Genomic DNA, 21,966 nt, shown 5'->3' on the forward strand with positions numbered 1-21,966 from the left:
CATTATTCCATTCTTCACCACTTTTATAAGGACGCTAATAGAAAGCAATTGTCAAAACTTAAGTACCCCAAATAGCTTTATTAGGGCTATTAGTACTCATCTACTGTATATTGATCCCCAATGTTTGTGCATCTTTTTGAGGGGTTCAGGCTGATTTCCCCACTTCCGACAGCACTTTGTTTCACATTTGCCGGGTCCCGTTTTCGCGTTGTTTGGAATTGATTAGGTCGCATAGCGGGGGAACACACGATAAGTTTCCGCGTCCAAAACACACGATGTAGGTGGAAAGTCCGGCATGCGAAACTTTATCGCGCGTGTGAAACTAATTGAATACGGCCCTATGCTGGGGGATGAAGTTCCACAGAGGGTGGAAAACCAGTCTGCCTGCTAAACATGCTATATCAGATGTCACTTACAAGAACTGTACGGAGATGTCAGCTTTCTTTAGGTTGGCAATGATGATCTCCAGCTGATCTTCACTGTAGGGACTGCTCAGGTCTGTGAACACCGCAATAAGCAGTTTATCGTATTTCTTTCCTCTAAGATAACAGAGAAATTGAAAAACAGCATTAAACGTACAAAAATCAAAATTTGCAGACACAGATGTCTCAAGATTTGATTTGTGCTGATATGCCTAAAATATTGCAATAAACAAAATCAGAATCATGAACCAAACTGTGCTCCAACTAATCTGTTTTATTTACAGTTAAAAATCTTTTTATAGAATGTCCATTGCATGTTTTCAATAGATTATAAGACTTCTTGTGCAAAATCCAGCCTGACACTGCAGCCTGCACATTTGTGCACAGACTTATTGGAAATCAGCAATTTAGATTATAAGCAAATATGGGTTCTATACTTAAGCTGGGTACACACTGACAGACATATTGTCCATTCACAGACATATTGCATTGTCTGTGCTGCACAGCCAATTGACAGATAAATCTGCAGATTAGGGTGGCCAATGCCGGGATCAGGATCGGCAGGATCCCAGGATTTAAATCCCAGAATTGGAGGTACTAATCCCGGGATTTCGGGATCCGTGGCAGTCTCTGAGCACCTAACTCAGACACTGTCCGGCTGTGCGAGGCACAACGTGACGTCAGAGGTCACGCAGACTCACGCTGCCCGTCATCCGCCAGCCTCCCCTCGCCCGCACACAGCCATCTCTTCTTAAGTGGAGCGGAGGAGAACAGACTGAGCCAGACTCATGTGGTGCAGGGCAACCATCAGTGACTGAACGGCTGCGTGGATTAGCCAAGTTCTTCTGTCTGGCACACCGCCCAGCCCCACACCAGGCTGTGAGCCTGGGACTGCTGTCCCTGACTGAGACAGTGTGTTCCTCTGAGAGACGGGAGGAGGACTCAGAGGGCACACCGCCCAGGCGCCCTGCCCCTCACCCAATGACTGAGTAGCAGTGTCTGCGTCTCTGCCCCTTTGGAGAGGAGTTAGTTAAGTAATTTTTTTTGGGGGGGGGGGGGGAAATGTTATAATCTCATTGACCAACTCAATCCCGGGATTGAGTTTTTTTCAATCCCGAAAGCCAGGATTGAAAAAACGGATCAGGATTGGCCTCCCTACTGCAGATATATCTGTCCATCAGCAGGTGTAGTGGCAGCCGCAGGAAGGGGGGGGTTGGACACTCGATCTGCAGATATATCTGTTCAGTGTGTACCCACATTTAGACAACATTAGTTAATCTGCACAATCTTAATTCTATAATAAAAATGCATGACATTTTATGTACACACACACAAAAAAAAAAAAAAAAACACACTTTTGTGACCTTTGACCAACTTTCTACAGTCTCCAATAGGCACGCCACCCCTAACGTGCTACCACAGAACAGTCACTCACAACCAGTGCTGACAGAGGGGTGCCATCAACAGGAATGGGCAAGATGAGTCAGTCTTTATTCATGACATTTTAGTGTCGACATGTTAAATGTGTCAGCCATTTAATCCTGTCGGCCAAAATACATGTCTACAGAATGATGGTCATCCTAATGACCATGTCGACCTTTTGACTCTCAGCAGTTTCTGTTCCAAGGTGCTCATGATACCAATAGTAGACATCTCTGTACGACTCACTAATGCATTTCAGTACAATATGTATATATTGATCACTTACAATGTTTCTTTCTGAAGAATGTCCATGGACACAATCAGGGCATCGAGGACTATGGCAGTTAAGGATGTGTCACATTACAGAAACACAATGAGGTGAAAGAGAGTGTGATAACCGGGAGTATGAATTCCAATAAGATTGGGTGAGGCAGTCACCCAAGAGCCATAGTTGGGTCATCCAAGTGTCACCCTCTAAGCAAACACAACAAACTTCATCCCTTGCCTGCTCTCCGATCCCATACTTCCTAATCATCAATTTCCCCAATCTACTCCATGTGAATAACAGTTTCAAGCAAATGGAGAGAAAAGAGTTTTATTGTGGCGCACATAAAAAAGGAAAAGATAATTTGTAAAACCTCACTTTTATTAGGTATGCCATAAAAAGACTTTGTACTCAAAATAGAATCAAATTTTGCTAAATATTAGACAAACATATAACACAAAATTGTGAAATAAATAAAATACAAAAAATAAAGTGAAATTACAAACCAAAAACAGGGATGTGTTATTTTATTTAGAAGCTATTCTTGTTGAATAACAGATTTCAAAAGATCATTGATCCACCCATCAGGAATCAATCATTATATGGTACATGGGCCACAGCTGTTGGATCAAGAAGTCTAGGGGAGAATGTAATTACTATGGTGATAAAAGATTTGTATGAATGTTAAAAAAAGAAGAAAATAAAGTAGGCACACAAATTTGATGACCAAGATGGTGGCCTCTGTTAGGGTAGGACAAGGGGTGCATTATTTTCCAACAATTCCCCTTCATAGATAGGAAGTATTGTACAAAGTCAATGTTCTCCGTCCCCTTTACCATTACGCTTTCAGTGAGGATAGTACATTCTTTTGATTACAATATTTCTAAAAAGGCACAGCTTCTGCAAACTAAGAATCACCTATGGAGGTAAACTGGGTGGAAGTAACTGTCCACACCCAGCTGACAAGGTTGACAGGATATTGTTCCCTGTGTGCACTGTCCATTGTCTTGGAGCTAACTGCCAGGCTTGTAACAGACTATCACAGCAGATGCTGAAAGGAAGCAGACAGTGCCTATTCTTTTGGACCAGTACTCCAGAGGTTAATTTAAAGTCCATTCCTAAGGGAGGCAAAGGTAGTTGGAGTTCAGTTGGCAGCTGTTGCAGCAGAGACTGGCTGGTGATTATGACCACCACTAGTATGAAATAGCATGACTAAATCAAGGTAGTATGAGACCCATCAAGTTACAAGGGCTACCTATCCTTCTTTGTTGTGTGCTTGCCCAATGCAGGATGATGCCTGATCAGGACCAATGCCTACAGTATATAGGGCCTCGATCACAAGTAAAGTTATTTGTCACTCCGTGTTCCCCCTGTTTGTACCATGCTGTATAGTATTATGTTTGGATACAGTAATTATTCTGTATTTGTTATTGGTTAATAAAATTGTATTATAGTCACTTTTAATTGTGTCAGAATACACAATGCATTTATTTTTTTAATTTATTCTGTGTTTTTCTTTTTATATAAGAATTTAAAAATCACAGTTTTACCTAAAGAAGCCGCTGTAAGAATTAAGTACAAAACTAAAGTTAATTGTGGATTATGGACCTGATTCTGAGTTGCACGCAATGTCGATATTAGCGCAAATGGTCGATGTTTGTCAAGTCGTCCAGCACATGCATCCCAATACAGGGCCACTGTTGCGATTGAGACGCACTGTATGAAAGTGTATTAGAAATGTGCCGGTCATTCCTGGGCAGCGACTATTTAGACACACAAAGATGGTGCATTTTATGGGCGAGTTATAGAAGTGTTGCGGGCATGTCACTGAACTGGTTGTGAACTCAGATGCTTAAATCGCTCACATTGGACGCCATAGTCTGATGGAGATTCTGTAACTAGCATGGGGCAGGTGCAAGTTTCTATGGTACGACCGATGGTTACATCTAAATATGCAGTAAGTGGTATTATCAGCGTCTAAAGACACACAAAGTGGGAGTCCTGGTCCTTAAAGGACTGAAATACTCTGAAGCACAGCGAAATGTGTGCCCTATATAAATAACTAGCAATAAATAATATGAATCTAGGTTGGTTTGTTTAAATACATGATTGTATACGGGTGTTATGGGCAAGTCTGAGGGGGCTGAGCAGTGTTTCTGCACTCTTGCTCTAGGACAGAGTGGTTATCCCTCTTCCTCAAGGTATTCTGATGGTGGAGTGGAGGAAGTTCCGTCAGGGTGGCGTTCCCCATTTCGACTGGTCAGACAGAGATGACAGAAATCCAATCTTGTCCAGATACTTATATTGGGACACATGTTACAACTTCCAGTTGCACTACTTTAAGGAAAAAAAAACTTCCTGAGTGTACTTAAAACAATGTAATGCAAAGCCTCAACACTGGAAAGTGAGGCATGTAAAAAATTCACGTCACTCTTATGATTTATTTAAGACACATTTAGCTAAACTGAGTAGAACTAAGTGCAATGTGGAAAAGAAAGATACTAGCAAACTAATCTTAGTCATTTCGCTTTATAAATTTACAGCTTTAAATAAAGTAATGAAAGGAAGAATAAGTGAGCAAGTGAATAATGATGGTAATACAGCTCAGAAGGAGGAAGGATACAGTCGGCTTGCTCATCGCCAGGCTGGATAACATTCTGAATCTCTTCTAGAAGACTGAAGTCTGGTAGCATGAGATGTCGCTGCACAGTGATGTTCTGATACTGATCCCCATCAGCCAGAGCATTCTTTGTGTCATTTGTCCCAAATAGCACCAATGCGGTCTCATCCTTGTTCTCTGCAAACACCTAACACAAATCAGTAGAAAATGAACTGCTTTTAGAAAAAAAATCTGGTTTAAATCATTCAAACAACAACAACAACACCTTCTGTGCTGAGAAGCACAGTAATCATCACAGAGCTGGGGCAATTGTGGCCATACCAATGTAGATCCAAACCCCATATTCTAGAGAGCACATTACTAGACAAAACCCAACTTCTGCTAAAAGACTGCTTAGGCTAGAAAACAAGCTGGTTCATACAACAGGGCTACTATTTAAATAAACAACCTACTAACATTGACAATTAATTGTAACACGTTTATTGCATTTCTTAAGCTGTATACACACAACGATTTTGTTACCAACGATTTTATGAACGATTTTCTTAAGTGTAATGAACAATTTTTTTGAACTACAAACGATTTTTGCATATTCCCTTAATGAAAATCGTTCAGTTGACAAGTCTGACTGAACTACAAACGTGAACGCGCATGAACGATAACCGGTCATCGTTTGACTCAGAAAGTGAACGATTTTTTCAAACGATCGTTAAACGATATTGTTTAAAGATAATCATTAAAAAAATTGTGTGTGTATGCAGCTTTACACATTATAAAAGCATGAAAATGCTCACTACAAATCGTAAAATAAAAAACAATGGCTCAGTTTCAACCACTGTGTTCTAAAATGTTGATGCCCAAGCACAAAACTATGAACTACCAATGTGTTAACGCGGGACACCAGTATAACAATGTGTTGTGTGGTAAATACCTATGAAAAGCGAATTAAATTGCATCTAAAGCATGCATTCATTGGCATGGGTTTTTACCTATTTTCTGAATGCCTATGTGTGAGCAAAGCCTGAAACTTTCAGGAGTTTGTCTGACCTGAAGTAAGTTGTGATGTTTTACTCTGCACCCGTGGAGAGCAGTGCTCGTGCCCTGGGTGCCATCTGACCGGCGGCGAGGGTGGGCGATGCCAGTCGTGGTCCAGGATTATATATTGTTACGGTTTGTTAAATAGTGTGTTTTTGTTTTGTCAGCCAATGACAGTCAAACAGACTCATTAGCTGCTGCGCTTACTGCCGGAGCTCATTCATTCATGAGCTCCACCTTCGGGCTTCCGCAGTGGCATGACGTCTCTCCCATAGTGCAGCACGGGCTGGCCGGCGCGGATGGCAGCGGGCGCAGGAGTGGGGATTCAAGCAAGTCTTCTTTGTTTTGTTTTTTTTTGGGGGGGGGGGGGGGTATTTGTCCTTATATATGTAAGGGGCACTGCAGAAGGGGAACCACTACTGGGGGGCACTGCATAAGGGGAACCACTACTGGGGGGCACCGCATAAAGGGCACTGCCTTGGTGGGACCACTGTATAATGGCCACTACTGGAAGCACTGCATAAAGGGGGACCACTACTGGGGGCACTGTAGATGGGGCACTACTGGGAGCAGTGCATAGGGGGACCACTACTGGGGGCACTGCATAAGGGTGCACTACTACAGGAGGCACGGCTACTGGGGACATTGCATAAGGGGCTCTAATACGGTGGGCATTGCAAGAGGGGTACTACTACTTGGGGCATTAAGGTGCATATGGAATGGAAAGTTCCCAGAGTGACAAGAAACATGTTACCACGCCCCCATTTTCCAGTGGCCACGCCCACTTTTTGGCACCTACTTGGAGGGGGGGGCTCCGTTTTTTAATTTGCCCTGGGCTCTAAATAACCTAGGTATGCCACTGCTCTGCACAAAGGGTAGCCTGCCTTTAAGACCTCAAAAAAAGATTTATATCAAAGTAGAAAGTATACTATTATTCAGATATGTTGTATTCACATACTATGCACCAAATTAAAATTGATTAGCATTGTATTTTATGACCGTATATAACCTCCCTGTGGTGCTACCAGAAAGTGTAAAACATGTACAATATTACACAAACAGAAGAAAGAGTAGAGGCGTATGACCTTGGGGAACTAGTAATCTTGTTTGAATAATACAATAAAATAACTTACTAGAGCTTTTCTAATATTAATTGCAGAGTCTTGAGTCAGCAAAGTAATTAAAAACATATGTGGTGAACAATTGTAGTATAAAAACAAATGCATCCTGTTCTGCTGAATCATTACTATCTTTTGTGTATGCTTATAGAATTTGTTACTGAGTTACAGAATATAGCAAGTACTATTCTGATCTATTCACTTCTTAGATTTGTGTGCTAGCAAAGTAATTTAAAAACCTGTTTGCAATCGGACCCTTGCTCTTTGCATCAGTCACTGGCATCTCTCACCCCTGTAAGACCTGCCTACAGTCTGTCCTGTAACAGGGCAAAGCAGAAAACAGCCTCTCAGATGAGGGTTTCTATGCGACTGTGGTACAAATGGTCTTAGATTACGATAAAAATAAATTAAGACTATGGAGGAAATTTTTGAAACCTTTCAAAAAGGACATGTGGAGATGTTGGCCAAGGGTTGGGTATGAAATGCTGATAGTCGGGATCCCGGTGGTCAGAATCCAGACCGGGTTAACATACCGACACTTGTTGGTCGGTATGCTAAACTTCCCCCTCCCACTACCCTAAGCCTCCCTCTTTGGTGGCAAACCCTAACCTCCCCCTCCCCGCACCCTAAACCTAACCTTAATTCTCCCATTAGTGCCTAACCGAACACCTAAACCTAATCCTCCCCCAACCCCACAATTTGCCGTCAGGATACCGGCGCTGGGATTCTGACAGTCGCCGGTAATGTAAGTGTCGACATCCTGACAGTCGGGTTGCCAAACGCACTTCGTTGACCATAGTAACCAATTAGCATCTAGTTATTTTATAGCATTTACTGTACTAGATAAATGATAGCTTGAATTTGATTGGTTGATAAAGGTAATGCAGGGGCCAGATCTACAGTAGGGGTGTGCGAACAGTGTGGCCACGCAGGGCTCTGGTCAGCACCATCACTGCCCCACGGCCCTTGCTTCTGGCTAGCAGGGTGCCTGAAATGGCACCCTGCAGCCAGTATTGCTGTAGCAGTGCCACCTGTAGTGTCATTTGGATACTAAAGACAGGCACCCTGCCGTAATTACAGCAGTCCGGAGCGTCTTTGAGACTCCACTTGTACTGCAGTTTGGGGTGCACGCAGCCCCGCCACCACTATGCGCAAAGTCATGCGCAAAGGGGGCAGGGCTAGCAGGGTGCTGAGAGGCCTTGTTAAGGCTCTAGGTAACACCTCCACTTGTCCTCTTTAAATTATTGACAAATCCCCCTCTACAATTTATATACAAGTACTTTTACTGTTAAACAAATGTTATAAATAAATTCTAAAAATAAAATGTAATTTCAACTACATTTGAGGGGAAAGTCAGAAAAAGGAGACTATAATGTGGACTGTGTTACAGTTGGGCATCCATGATAGATTCCTTTTTTGGTAGTATTCACACCGTCAAATCATGCGCTTTGGACATTCATTGGCCAATTTTCATAACTGCTAATCATCTGAATTAACCACTTAATAGGATAAATCAGAGTTATGTTATAACATACCTTAGATTCTGTGGACCCTATGGACCTCGAAGATGAGTTATCTATCTTGGGGTGTGTAGTGGAAACAATCCATTGCACCAAACAGGTCTAGCTTGGTCGCTCCCAGCATGCATCAGTCCTCCTCCCTATATACCCCGCCCCCAGCCACAGGCATGCAGTTTGTTAGCAAGCTTAACGGCAAGAGACGGAAAGTGGAGAAGGAAGTACATCGCACACAAAACACACTACACATACGAAGAGGAAATCAGTGATACAGAAAAAACAAAACAACAAATCCCAACTGAGGCCATGTGCGTCAGGGAGGGTGCTCTGTGAACCCTATGGACCTCGACGAATAGGAGTTATCTAAGGTATGTTATACCATAACTCTGATTTTCTTCTTCAGGGTCCACAGAATCTACCTTGGGGACATCCTAAAGCAGTTCCCTTAAGGGTGGGTACGCTCCCGAGCAGAGAGGAGAATCCACCGCCCAAAGGAAGCATCCTGGGAGGCAAACTTATAAAGTGCATAGAATTTTATAAACGTATTGACGGAAGACCAAGTGGCTGCCTTGCACAGCTGTTCAGCCGAGGTGCCATGTCTAACAGCCCACAACGGTCCGACAGAGTAGAATGCGCTGTCACCTTGTTAGGATCAGGGAGATCAGCCTGTGTATAGACTTGAGAAATAGTCTTACGCAGCCAGCGAGCCAACGTCTTTTTTGTGCTGGCCAGCCATATAACACAGAGTTTGATTTCATGACTTAGCTGGTACGATCCACGTAGATACGAAGAGCTCGAACCACATCCAGGGAAGCTTCACCTGTAGACAGGTCTGAAGACTGAAAGGCCGGAACTACAATCTCCTCATTTAAATGGAAATGGGAAACCAATGTTGGAAGGTAACCCGGCTTAGTATGGAGGACAGCTCTATTTTGAGGAAAATCAAATATGGAGAGCGACATGACAGCGCTGCCAAGTCAGAATCTTTATGAGCAGAGGCGACAGCGAAGAGAAAAAGTCACTTTGCTGTCAACCATCTTACGTCCACTGTATCCAAAGGGAGCCGTCTGCAATGCCCTGAGAACCAAAGACAAACCCCACGGTGCCACCGCAGGGACAAATGGAGGTCGCAGCCGGAGAACCCCCTGCAAGAATGTTCTAACATCCGGCAGAGGGGCAATCCTGTTATAACAGGTGCGTCTGGATACTTGTCGCGCACCAAACAAAAAAACTGAATGCCTGTGGCTGGGGGCGGTGTATATAGGGAGAAGGACCGATGCATGCTGGGAGCGACAAAGCTAGAGCTGTTTGGTGCAATGGATCGTTTCCACTACATACCTCAAGGTAGAATATGTGGACCCTATGGACCCTGAAGGAGAAAATATTTTTGCCCTCTGCAGAAAATCACAAAGTATCCAAAGAGAGGGGTGTCAGCGGCGCTCCACAATAGACATTACCAGAAACACTTCTTGGTGAAGAGACCATTTTCCGGGATGCACGTCATGACAGCTGAGGAAGTCCGCTTCCCAATTCAGCACTCCTGGAATGAACACCGCCAATATGGCCGGTAGATGGCCTTCCGCCCATGTCAGAATGCGTGTCATTGCCGCCTGACTTCGAATTCCTCCTTGACGGTTTAGGTAAGCCACCGTTGTGGCGTTGTCTGACTGCACTTGCACGGGCTTTCCGTGAAGCAGCAGCCTGGCTTGCTGCAGGGCCCTGAAAACTGCCTGAAGTTCCAATATGTTGATTGGTAGCGCAGATTACTCTGCGGTCCACCTTCCCTGAAAGGAGTGTGAACCTATCACTGCGCCCCCCAACCCTGAAGACTGGCATCCGTTGTCAGAAGGACCCAGTCTGAGATACAAAAGGGATGCCCCCTGGTGAGGCGGACCATCTGTAGCCACCAAGTCAGAGACAGGCACACGTCCGGGGAGAGCACCATCATTTGAGCGCGTATATGATGAGGTAATCCATCCCACTTGGAGGGGATCGATTTCTGCAGAAGCAGGGAATGAAACTGAGCGTACTCCACCATGTCGAACACCGACACTATAGATCCCAGTAACTGCATTGTTGAGTGAACTGACACTCGGCGACTGTGAAGGCATCTGCGTACACAGGTCTGCAAAGTGGTGATCTTTTCTGCTGTCAGAAAAATCCTTTGCTGTTGTGAATCCAACAGAGTTTCCACATGGAGCATCCTTTGAGATGGAATCAGTTAGGACTTTTTCAATTGACCAACCACCCATGTACCTGGAGCACAAATATCGTTAGCTGTAGGTGGTGGTGAAGCATCTCTGGGGACACCGCTAGCAGTAAGAGGTCATCCAGGTATGGTAACAGGCGGAACCCCTGCAGCTGCAGATGGGCTGCCATTACCACCATGACCTTTGCAAACACCCGAGGTGCAGTTGCAAGGCCAAACGGCAGAGCCTGAAACTGACACAGCAAACCTGAGAAAACGTTGGTGAGTTGAAGTAATTGGATATTCAGGATGCATACCTGCATATTCCAGAGACACCATAAAATCCCCAGGTTCCATAACCAGTATAATTGAGCATAGGGTTTCCATCCTGAACCTGGGTACCCCGAGGAATTTGTTCAGGGACCTTAGATTGAGAATAGGATGGTAAGAACAGTTTGGTTTCTGAACTAGAAAAAGGTTGGAACAACAACATGTTCCCCTTTGGGACATCGGGACGGGTACAATGACCCCTGCCTGCAGCATGGACTGTACCACCTCTTGAATAGCCAAAGCCTTGTCCGCGTATTTCGGAAGTCCTGTGCAAAAGAATTGATGGGGAGACCTTCTGCAGAAGGAGAGGGCGCACCCCAGAGAGATCACTTCCCTCACCTAGGAATCCGTGGTAGTTTGACACCAGTACTGGGCGAACTGAAGAAGTCGGCCTCCCACCCTGGGGTCCCCCAGGAGGAGGCCCGCCCAGTCAAGCGGAGGGCTTGTCCTCAGGCTTAGCAGCCAGACATCTGATACACCAAGGCTGTTTCTCAGGCCTGGCAGATTTTTCGGCGGTGGACGGCCTGGGTCAGGACTGAGTTCTAGCCTTACCTGGGGCCAGATAGGTCCGAAAGGATGGAGTCTGAGCCCCTGAAGAGGCTGGAGCAGAAGGCATTCAAGTCGACTTAGCTGCTGCTAAGGTATTCACAATCTTGTCCAAATCAGGGCCAAACAAGACTTTACCGACGTAAGGCAAACACTCCAACCCCTTCTTGGATTATGCATCAGCCCTCCAAGAACGAAGCCACAGAGAGCGGCGAGCCGCAATGGCCGCCGAAGAAATCCTGTCATTTAGTAAGCCAATATCCAATGATGCCTCATTTATATAGGTAACAGAATCTCGGATTCAGATGTTCTCTGGTAGCATTCGGGGCCAAGGATGTTTCCAGGCTGTTAGCCCAACATTCAATGGCCCGAGTCACCCAGCAAATGGCCATAGCTGGTCTGCAAGCAACCCCCGAAAGGGAATAAACAGAGTTAAGATAGACCTCTACCTTCCTATCTGTAGAATCCTTCAGGGACGACATGAAAGGCATAGGTAGCGTTGTGCTTTTTACCAAGTGCGTGACATGGGAATCCACTGCCGGTGGAGTCTCCCACTTGGTAAAATAATTCTCAGCAAAAGGATAAGCAGAGACTAGATGCTTCTGCAGCTGATAACACTTTCCTGGCTTCTCCATGCTACCTCCAAGTGATTAACCAGTTGGTCAGACAATGGGAATGTAGCCTCAGTCACCTTTTCTTCTCTGAAATATGCATGTCTAGACTTAGGCGCAGGAGGCTCATCCTCAATGATCAGAGCTGCCTTTACAGCCTGTATCAGACCTGGAATATATAGTTTTGACTTGACCCCTGCCTCCCGAGGAGGGGGCTCAGAGTCAGACTCATCCAGGAGCAGTCCATCATCAGATGACACATCATCTTCATCCCACACAGTAGAGGGCCTGCCAGACGCCCCGCGATGGTTGTCAGTGCTTTTGCAAAGCACTCCCATGGCGGCTCCTGCTGAGCGGCAGAAGCTGCAGAGGGACCTGGAAGGGTTTAACACTGCAAACATAACTCCTCAGAGGCTATGTCCCTCGCCCCTAACACCGCTGTACATTTTTTACAGAGCAGTTTAGTAAGAGCCAAATTAGGCATATCACTCTCACTGCCAGACATAGTGAAGAGGATACCACTCTTTAGATGTGACTGCGTAGTAAGGAAACAGACTGCGACTTCACCGTCACCCGCACACCAGTGCTATGGCTTAGAATAGCAGAATAGGTACAGGGATAGCAAAATGACTGACAGTACAGAAAGAAACTCAGACAGCGCTAGCATACAGTCGCAGACAATGAAGAATAAAAACAATACCTGCACCTAATGGGACTTACTGGTCAACTACACAGACATAGCGTCTAGTAGAACAAAGCACTACATACACTGACGTCCACCAGGAGGAGAGGTATGTAGGGAGTCCCGGACTCCGCACCGCCCGCCGAGATCTACGACACGCAGCCAGGAGAAATTGCCGCTGAAGAACTCAGGGGGGTGGAGCTGGAAGAAGGAAGCTGTCACAGCCCAACCAGACCACGGTGGAAAGGCGCGAAGCAGGAAGGAGCCGACTGTGAAACATGGTGGGCTGCCTCCCCTTGCCAGCGATTAATCCCTAGGATGCTGGAGCGTTCCCGCAAAGCACCAGCCCGCTGTCCTAGGTGGCTTTGTGGAAGCGCAGGACTCAGTGCCTGACTCCACACCCTGTCAACCCCAGGGAGTCCCCAGCCCTGGAGGAAAAAAAAAGACTGCGATTCGGCGCGCACCAACGCGGTGCATGTCGCTTACCTGCTGCCCCGTAGCGTCCGGGCCGCAGTCTAGGGACCCTCCCCCTGCTAGCCAAGACTCCAGAGGTCTGTCGAGATCCCCGGATCAATACCGGCGTCTCAGCACCAGTGGGGTGATGACGCGCAGTGCAATCTTCCACTGGACTGTTCTCGCTGTCCGCACTAGAAGAATCTCCAAACTTCAGGGGCTGTTTAGCAACAGTCCCACTGCGAGTTCAGTGACCCGACTCTATCCGGGCACCCAACAAAACTGAGGAGCCTCCGGCCCAGGGGCGAGGCATAGGGGGAGGCCCGTTGCATCCTGGGACAAAAATTTACTGCGTAAGGTGACCGGATGACTCTGCGTCACCTATACCCCAAGGTCACCCTGTGGACCTTCTATGGATCCTGAAGTAGAAAACAGGATTTTGGTACTTACCGTTAAATCCATTTCTCCGATTCCACAGGGGACACTGGAGCTTCATGACAGTGGGGTATAGACGGTGGGTTGAGTTGAGCCTGGCACTTTAAAAATCTACAAGTGTGACTGGCTCCTCCCCCTCTATGCCCCATCAACCCCAGTTTTAAAGAACTGAGCCCGAGAGGAGACGGAGAACAGACTGAAGAACAGAGAAGGAGAACAGGAAAAGAAACATCCAACATACTGACACACTACAAGAACACAGCAGGCTGCAGTGATAAACAGTCACACAATAAAAACAGACCAAACTGCAACAGAACTGAAGCAGAACAAGCAACTGAGAACAGGCAAGAAGCACTGGGTGGGCGTCCAGTGTCCCCTGTGGAATCGGAGAAATGGATTTAACGGTAAGTACCAAAATCCTGTTTTCTCCTTCATCCACTAGGGGACACTGGAGCTTCATGACAGTGGGGACGTCCCAAAGCTACCCTCCTGGGGGGGAGAGTGCTGAACGCCCTGCAAGACACTACGACCAAAATTTGAAGCAGAAGCCGCAAAAGTGTCAAATCTGTAGAAACGTACAAAAGTATGAACCGAAGACCACGTCGCTGCCCTACAAAGCTGTGAAGCCGAGACACCTCTACGTGCCGCCCAAGAAGTACCCACAGAGCGCGTAGAATGCGCAGAAATGGATACCGGCGGTGGTCGAGCAGAAGCAACATATGCCTGACGAATAGTCAGACGAATCCACCTGGCCAAAGTTTGTTTAGACGCAGGCCAGCCACGCCGATTAGCATCATAAAGGACGAATAGAGCCTCTGATTTACGTAGCCCCTCAGTACGGGACACATAAATGCGAAGTGCCCGAACCACATCCAAGGAGTGAGAATCCCCAGAAGAGTCCGACAACGCTGGCACTACAATCGGCTGATTCAGATGAAAACCCGAGACCACCTTGGGCAAAAAGGAAGGCCGGGTACAAAGTTCCGCCCGATGTTCGTGAAAAATCAAGTAAGGGGAACGGCAGGACAAGGCTCCAAGTTCAGACACACGTCTGGCCGAAGCCAGGGCCAATAAAAGGATCATCTTCCAAGTCAAATACTTCAATTCCACCTCCTGCAAAGGCTCAAAGGTGGATGACTGAAGAAAAGATAAAACAAGATTCAGGTCCCAAGGAGCCGTGGGTGGCACAAAGGGAGGCTGAATTCTAAGTACCCCTTGAAAAAAGGTCTGAACCTCCGGAATCAGAGCTAGGCGACGCTGGAAAAAAATAGAAAGAGCAGAAATCTGCACTTTAAGCGATCCCAAGCGTAACCCCGCATCGAGGCCTTTTTGAAGAAAAAGAAGACGACGTGGTAAATGAAAAGAGGAAGTGGAGGATCCACGACCTTCACACCAGGAGATATAAGCCCTCCAAATGCGATGATAATGCGCTGATGTTACCGGTTTTCTAGCCCTAAGCATGGTAGGAATGACCGACCTAGGAACTCCATGGCTTCTTAGGATGGCGGTCTCAATAGCCACGTCGTTAAACGAAGGCGCCGTAAATCCGGGTACACACATGGACCCTGTTGTAGAAGGTCCGATCGTAGCGGAAGAGGCCAAGGTTCGTCTGCCAGAAGGAATAAAAGATCGGAGTACCAAACCAGACGAGGCCAATCCTGAGCCACTAGGATGACGGTGGACGACTCTCATTTGATCCGCTTGAGAATCCGAGGGAGGAGCGGAAACGGTGGGAACAGGTACACAAGGCTGTACGGCCAAGGGATCAGTAAAGCATCCGCTCCCACCGCTGCCGGATCCATGGTCCTGGAGCAGTAAAGGGGTAGTTGATGATTTATCCGAGATGCCATCAGGTCTATCTGTGGCTTCCCCCATCTGCAAACCAGTTGATGAAAGACCTCGGGATGAAGGGACCACTCCCCGGGATGAAGATCCTGACGACTGAGGTAGTCCGCTTCCCAGTTGTCGACCCCCGGAATAAACACTGCGGAAATGACCTCTACGTGTCTTTCTGCCCACAGAAGGATGCGACTGGCTTCTCTCATTGCCATCCGACTGCGGGTTCCCCCTTGGCGATTTATGTATGCCACTGCAGTGGCGTTGTCGGATTGTATCCGAACCGGAAGTCCTCGTAACAGAGGAGCAGCCTGCATCAAAGCTCTGTAGACTGCCCGCAGTTCGAGAACATTGATTGGTAAGAGGGACTCCTGCTGCGACCAAAGCCCCTGGAAGTGATTGTCCAGAACCACCGCTCCCCATCCGCGGAGGCTGGCGTCCGTGGTGACCAAGGTCCAATTCCAAATTCCGAAGCGCCGACCCGCTAACAGATGCTCCGTCTGAAGCCACCAGAGCAAGGATATGCGGGTCCGGGGAGACAGACGCACCAGCCGATGCATCTGTAGGTGGGACCCGGACCACTGAGACAGAAGATCCAGTTGAAATATTCTGGAGTGAAATCTGCCGAATTGGATGGCCTCGAAGGAAGCCACCATTTTCCCCAGGAGAAGGATGCAAAGATGCACAGATACTTTCCTGGGTCTGAGCACTAGACGAACCAGCTCCTGTATGGCTATGGCCTTGTCCCTTGGCAAGAATATACGAAGCAGAACAGTGTCTAGAATCATTCCTAGGAACTGAAGTCTCTGGGACGGCATCAACTGAGACTTCTGGAAGTTCACAATCCATCCATGTTGAATGAGAATCTGATGTGTAAGGGACACTTGGTGTAAAAGGACTTCTGCCGTCGGAGCCTTGATGAGTAAATCGTCTAGGTACGGGACTATCGTCACCCCCCGAGAGCGCAAGTGAGACACCATGACGGCTATCACTTTGGTGAATACCCTGGGAGCTGACGAGAGACCGAATGGCAGGGCCTGACACTGGAAATGAGCTTCCCTGATGGCAAATCTGAGGAAAGCCTGGTGAGGAACCCAAATTGGGACATGCAGATAGGCGTCCTTGATATCTATCGACACCAGAAACTCTTCTGCCTCTAGTCCCGCAATGACAGAATGGAGAGATTCCATCTTGAACCTGTGAAATGAAAGATACTGGTTCAAGGATTTCAGATTCAGAATGGGTCTGACTGACCCATCTGGTTTCGGAACCACAAAAAGGTTTGAGTAAAACCCTTGTTGTCTTTGTGCAGTGGGAACCGCCACAAGGACCTCGGCCAGCAAAAGTTTCTCGATCGCTTGACGCAAAATTAGTTGCTTCAAGGGATCGACGGGCAAACCTGTTGTAAAATAACGCCGAGGAGGAGTGAAAGCGAACTTGATCTTGTACCCTTGAGATACCAGATTTCGAACCCAAGTGTCTGGAGAAGTCCGTCTCCAAACCTCTGAGAAACGCTGGAGGCGAGCCCCCACCTTCGGATTTCCGAGATGGGATGGGAGCCCATCATGCCACAGGCTTGTCTGCTGGCTTGGGATCTGGACGGCGGCCAATATTTGCTTGACGTCCTCTAGCACGGCCTCCTCGCCCCGCTGAAGACGAACCTCGCGATCGTCCCTGAAATCTTGCCGATGCTCGAAAGGAAGGTCCCCTAAACGAGCGACGCGGAGGAGGTGCTGATGAAGGTAGAAAAGTACTCTTACCTCCAGTGGCCAGCGAGATCCATTTGTCCAGCTCTGGACCAAATAAAATATCGCCTGTGAAAGGAAGAGCTTCCACTGCTCTTTTTGACTCCGCATCCGCTTGCCAGGCACGAAGCCAAAGTGCCCGGCGAGCAGAGACCGCCGAAGCAGAAATCCTAGCGCCTACCTGGCCGATATCTCTGGAGGCGTCTCCTAAGTATACAGCAGACTCCTGAATATGTTCTGCCAAGGTAATCAGATCTGCCCGCGGAGTGCTGGATCTAAGACCCTCAGTCAATTGTTCCGCCCACTTTTCCACAGCCTTGTTGACCCAAGATCCTACCAAGGCCGGCCGGAGAAGTGCACCTGCGGCCGTATAAATGGATTTCAAAGTGGTTTCTAATCTCCGCTCTGAGGTTTCCTTCAATGTAGTAGCTCCTGGAACAGGTAACGTGGTCTTCTTTGACAACCGAGAAACCGAAGAATCCACAGGTGGCGGGGTCTCCCACCTCTTCCTATTTTCCGCAGGAAATGGGTAAAGAGAGAAAAAACGCTTAGGAATCTGGAATTTACGGTCCGGATTCTGCCAGGCTGCCGTCATCTGTTCATCCAACTGGAGAGAAACAGGGAATGTGACGGCCATCTTCTGTGACCTGGCAAATAAGGAGTCTTCTAACGATTCTGGAGCTTCCTGGCCAGAAATCTTAAGAACTTCCCTTACCGCTAGAATGAGTGCGTCAATACCCTGCAATGCCTCAGGTTCTTGTGAGTAAGTCTCTACGTCTGATTCGTCCAGCATCTCCCCTTCCTCCTGAGACGAGTGATCCGCTGCCGAATCCTCATCCGACTGGAGAACCGCCGGAAGAGCCCTTTTTTCAGATGAGCGACTTACCGTAGCTTCAGGAGCTTTAGACGCAGAACCCATCGCTTGAGCAAGGCTATTCACCGAGCGGACTAAATTCTGAGCCCACGCTGGTTCTGCTAGAAAAGAAGGGTGAGATGTGCCAGGTAGATCTCTGGCAGACTCCCGTTCCCTACGGGAAGCGGCTAATTCAGAAGAAAGGTCCGCCATGACCCCGGCCAAACTATTTATGAAGGAGGGAGTGACAGACTGCGTGTTAGCACTGTCTGCTTCACACGTCTCGCACAGGGAAGACCCTTCGGAGCGAGCATGGGTAAACTTCTTCCTGCACTTAGTGCAGGCAAACAGCTTTTGTGATGCAGTTTTTTCTGTCCTGGATGTCATCATGTACTCACAGACAAGCACCACATACAATTCAGGAATGCAGAAGAAGTATAGGGAGAAGCAGAATTACAATAATAATGCTACTCAAGTATGGGAGCAGACAGAGCAATAAGGGAGGAGCAGAATTTCAATAATAATGCTACTCAAATTGCAGGCAGAGCAGTATAGGAGGAGCAGAATTTCAAGAATAATGCAACTCAGTAACAGGGGCAGATAGGCATATAAGGGAGGAGCAGTCAATAGGACCAGAAAGTAGTTAAAACCACCTTCTGTATTTACAGACCCCCTGTAGATGCTCTCAGTCTTCTTCTCTCCCCCTCCGCTCAGTGCCTGCAGTCTGAGGCGCCACTCCCGTTCAGAGCGCGCCAAACTAGCCCAGGCAGTGAAGGAGGAAGAGGAGGAGGGACCCATAAGCTCCTCCTCCTAATGGCCGCCGCTTTGTATACGCGCGGCATACACTTATACATCCCCGCACTGACAGCGGGGGCCAGCGGCACGACCGCCGCCAGTGATAACCGTGCCGGTGGCTTTTACACAAGCACCGGCACGCAGAGGCAGGACTGCTGTGACCGCGCCTACCTAACAGCCAGCGCCGGTGTTCTATCACAACACCAGCGTGGCAACTGACAGCGGGGCTGACAGCCGCGCGCTGTTTTCAGACCCAGCAGTTATTTTCACCTCTCCTGCTAGTCAGGAGAGGTGTGCTACTCACCGGGCTACTGCGGCCAGAGCGCTGGGCAGTGAGGGGAGAGCGGGGACCCGGACACAAGCCAGTGGTAGCTGTGGCGGGCCCCGCTGAGTCTGATGACTCCTAACTGCCTAAAGCAGCCTCCCCTCCATAGGGTGACCGGACACAGGCTGCAGTAGCCGTGTGGTCCCCTCTCTGGCGGCTCCCACGATGCAGGCAGACTGTCACAGCTAACAGTCTGCCTGTCCTCTTGTGACTTTGATTCTTTTAAAATTAATATAAGGGCTGGAGACAGCCCCTGTGCACCGGCTCTACTCGGGCACATTCTAAAAACTGGGGTTGATGGGGCATAGAGGGGGAGGAGCCAGTCACACTTGTAGATTTTTAAAGTGCCAGGCTCAACTCAACCCACCGTCTATACCCCACTGTCATGAAGCTCCAGTGTCCCCTGTGGATGAAGGAGAAACAGCAATTTTTATGGTATACTGTAGTGACGGCCATCGACTGCTGTACCATCGAAGATTGATGGGTTTCCCCATCGATGGACACCACCACTCATTTAGTCATCGATGGTTAACTTCTGCACGTGCATAGACTGCGGCTGTCGTGCCAATGCTCCCAATGTTATTTAATACCTCTTTTCCACCAAAAACCCATGTCCGACCTGTGTTTTCAGACATGGTTCCAACCCAGGTCAGACACTGTTTACACAGCACCATCAATCTGGGTTATTCTCAGGTCAACCATGTTCACAATGAACCTGGGTCTGCCCTGCTAAACTTGTGAGGTCATAAAAAGGGGGTGGTGACTGCTCCACAACCACCAATCAGCTAATTTTAGGCATGGCACAGGTCAGATAACCCAGGTTGCGCCATTTAGTAAAGAAAGCCTGACTGAGCAATACAATTGTTGCTCCAATCTGGTATGTGTACCAAGGGCGCCGACATTTCTGTTCGCAGCCTCCTGAGGTGTCGAGCAGAAATTCCATGATAGTTTGGGCGCTCTAACCAGGACTTTAGATGTGTTTAGCTGCGACAAGCGCATTAATTAACGGGCACCCAAAACAACTGAATTGCACCATCAGGCGCCCATTAATTACCGCCGTTCAAATAACAATTGAACCACACCAGAGGTGGGAGTAAAGCAAAAAAAAAAGCAATTAGAGCCGGGTACACACTATATAATTATTGTGTAAATCAGCCCGATAATTGTATAGTGTGTATGTTAGCCAATAAACACAAATACTCCTGCAACAGTCGGATCAGGATGTCATCAGCTGATGTGCTGCACACGCCATCTTGTTCCCAACCTCCCAATCCCACTGAACACCGCACACACTGAGATAGAAACTGCTCCATGTGTACAGGTGCACACTGACCAAAAATCACTCTGTCGGGTCACAGCGTTTATCGGATCTGCAGGAGTGTACCCAGCATTACTGTGCGTCTTGGCGAAATCCATTGTCAAAGTCAAATATTAAAAAGACAATAATAATGTAAGCTTCAAAATGTCATCATATCCTTTAAGGTTATTAACAGCCATCCCACCTTTATGGAACTGTTTTTATTGAAGAAAAATCAGTACCTGTCTTTGGAGGAACAACATCATGACTTTCTTTGCTTGCTCGAATGGACTCTCCTCACCCTGATTGGAGTGACTCATTGCAAACCCAACATCCATGCACAGCACCACCGCGCTCTGTGAAGACATCACACAGTCACATTACCACAACGTTACACATTTAAGGAACCCTACACAACTTTATTGTATTCTGTTTTTCCCAGCTTGGTGGATATTTCTCACAATTCCCAAGTCTCACACCAGATTTGTGGTCTTTGGCTTGACACTGTCTACAGAAACTCAACAATCAATGGGTTTAGGAGAAGAGAAGGAAAGGAATAGAACATTTAATAAAAGGTGAAATCTTTGAACCAACCTACAATTACCTTCATAAAAACTAGGTAAAACCAAGAATATTTTTATATATTAAACCATCTATATCTACTGTACAATAGACAAACACAAAAGGGAAATAAGTAATATAGGGTTAGAGACCATAAAACAAATACAAGTTTGTAGATAGCAGAATAATATTCCAAACCGGTACGAATACGAACAGTTTTTAGAACATTTAGAGAAAAAAAAAAGAAATCTAAATCTTCTTTAAAGCTGAGTACACACCTGGGCGACCCACAGATATGTCCACATACATCTTCCGTGTGTTACAAGTCACATTAGACAACACGTGAGTGCCGTGCGACTTGGTAGCACTGAGCGTCTTTTCATGCAACTTTTCTCCTTTAAATGCGTCTTTTTCACAAACTGATGCGAATAGGACACACAAGCATGCCATGGTGCGACTAGAAGACCCGTTTTATCGCACAAGGAGGCTAGATGTAATTGGAAACATTTGTATCTAATGATTGGTAAGTGCATACAAACTTACTAATCGTTTGGCCGAGGTGTCTGCGCTGTCATCACAACTGGGCAGGCATTTAAATATGTCCACCCAGGTGAGATGTCAGTCACCAAAGGGTCCCTGCAGTACGTGCACGGGTGGTCGGCGGGTCGCCCGTACACACAGTCAGATGTGCTAATATAGCAAGGTATATGGAAATCAGCTGTGCTGCAGGGCAGATGCGAGATGTCTGAACGACGCCGTTCACAGACATATTGTCTGTACACACATGCCGAAGCACTACAGATATATCACCCGTTCAATGGAAAGGGCGATATATCTGTCAGTGTGCACTCAGCACTATAAAACTATTTTCGAAGTCCAATTCCAACAACGGCACTATGTGCATGGAGTA

The 21,966-nt window shown here is 47.2% G+C and overlaps 1 protein-coding gene across 7 annotated transcripts in view; it reads right to left on the reverse strand.

The window, feature by feature from the left end:
• XRCC5 (X-ray repair cross complementing 5) overlaps positions 1-21,966 on the reverse strand; it is a 154,883-nt gene that overhangs the window by 102,776 nt on the left and 30,141 nt on the right. For all 7 annotated transcript variants that reach the window (XR_015872427.1, XM_088455758.1, XM_088455761.1 and 4 more), the window contains exons 2-5: positions 20,738-20,851; positions 4,733-4,916; positions 2,131-2,179; positions 417-539 (exon numbers count right to left, since the gene is read on the reverse strand). Coding sequence is in view for 6 of the 7 variants with exons in the window: in XM_088455758.1 (XP_088311884.1) it covers positions 417-539; positions 2,131-2,179; positions 4,733-4,916; positions 20,738-20,851 (470 nt within the window). In the remaining variant the exon portion in view is untranslated. The remainder of the gene's footprint in view (positions 1-416; positions 540-2,130; positions 2,180-4,732; positions 4,917-20,737; positions 20,852-21,966) is intronic.

The sequence above is a fragment of the Taudactylus pleione genome, unplaced genomic scaffold (assembly GCF_031769625.1).
Source record: "Taudactylus pleione unplaced genomic scaffold, aTauple2 ptg000671l, whole genome shotgun sequence".
Lineage (NCBI taxonomy): Eukaryota > Metazoa > Chordata > Amphibia > Anura > Myobatrachidae > Taudactylus > Taudactylus pleione.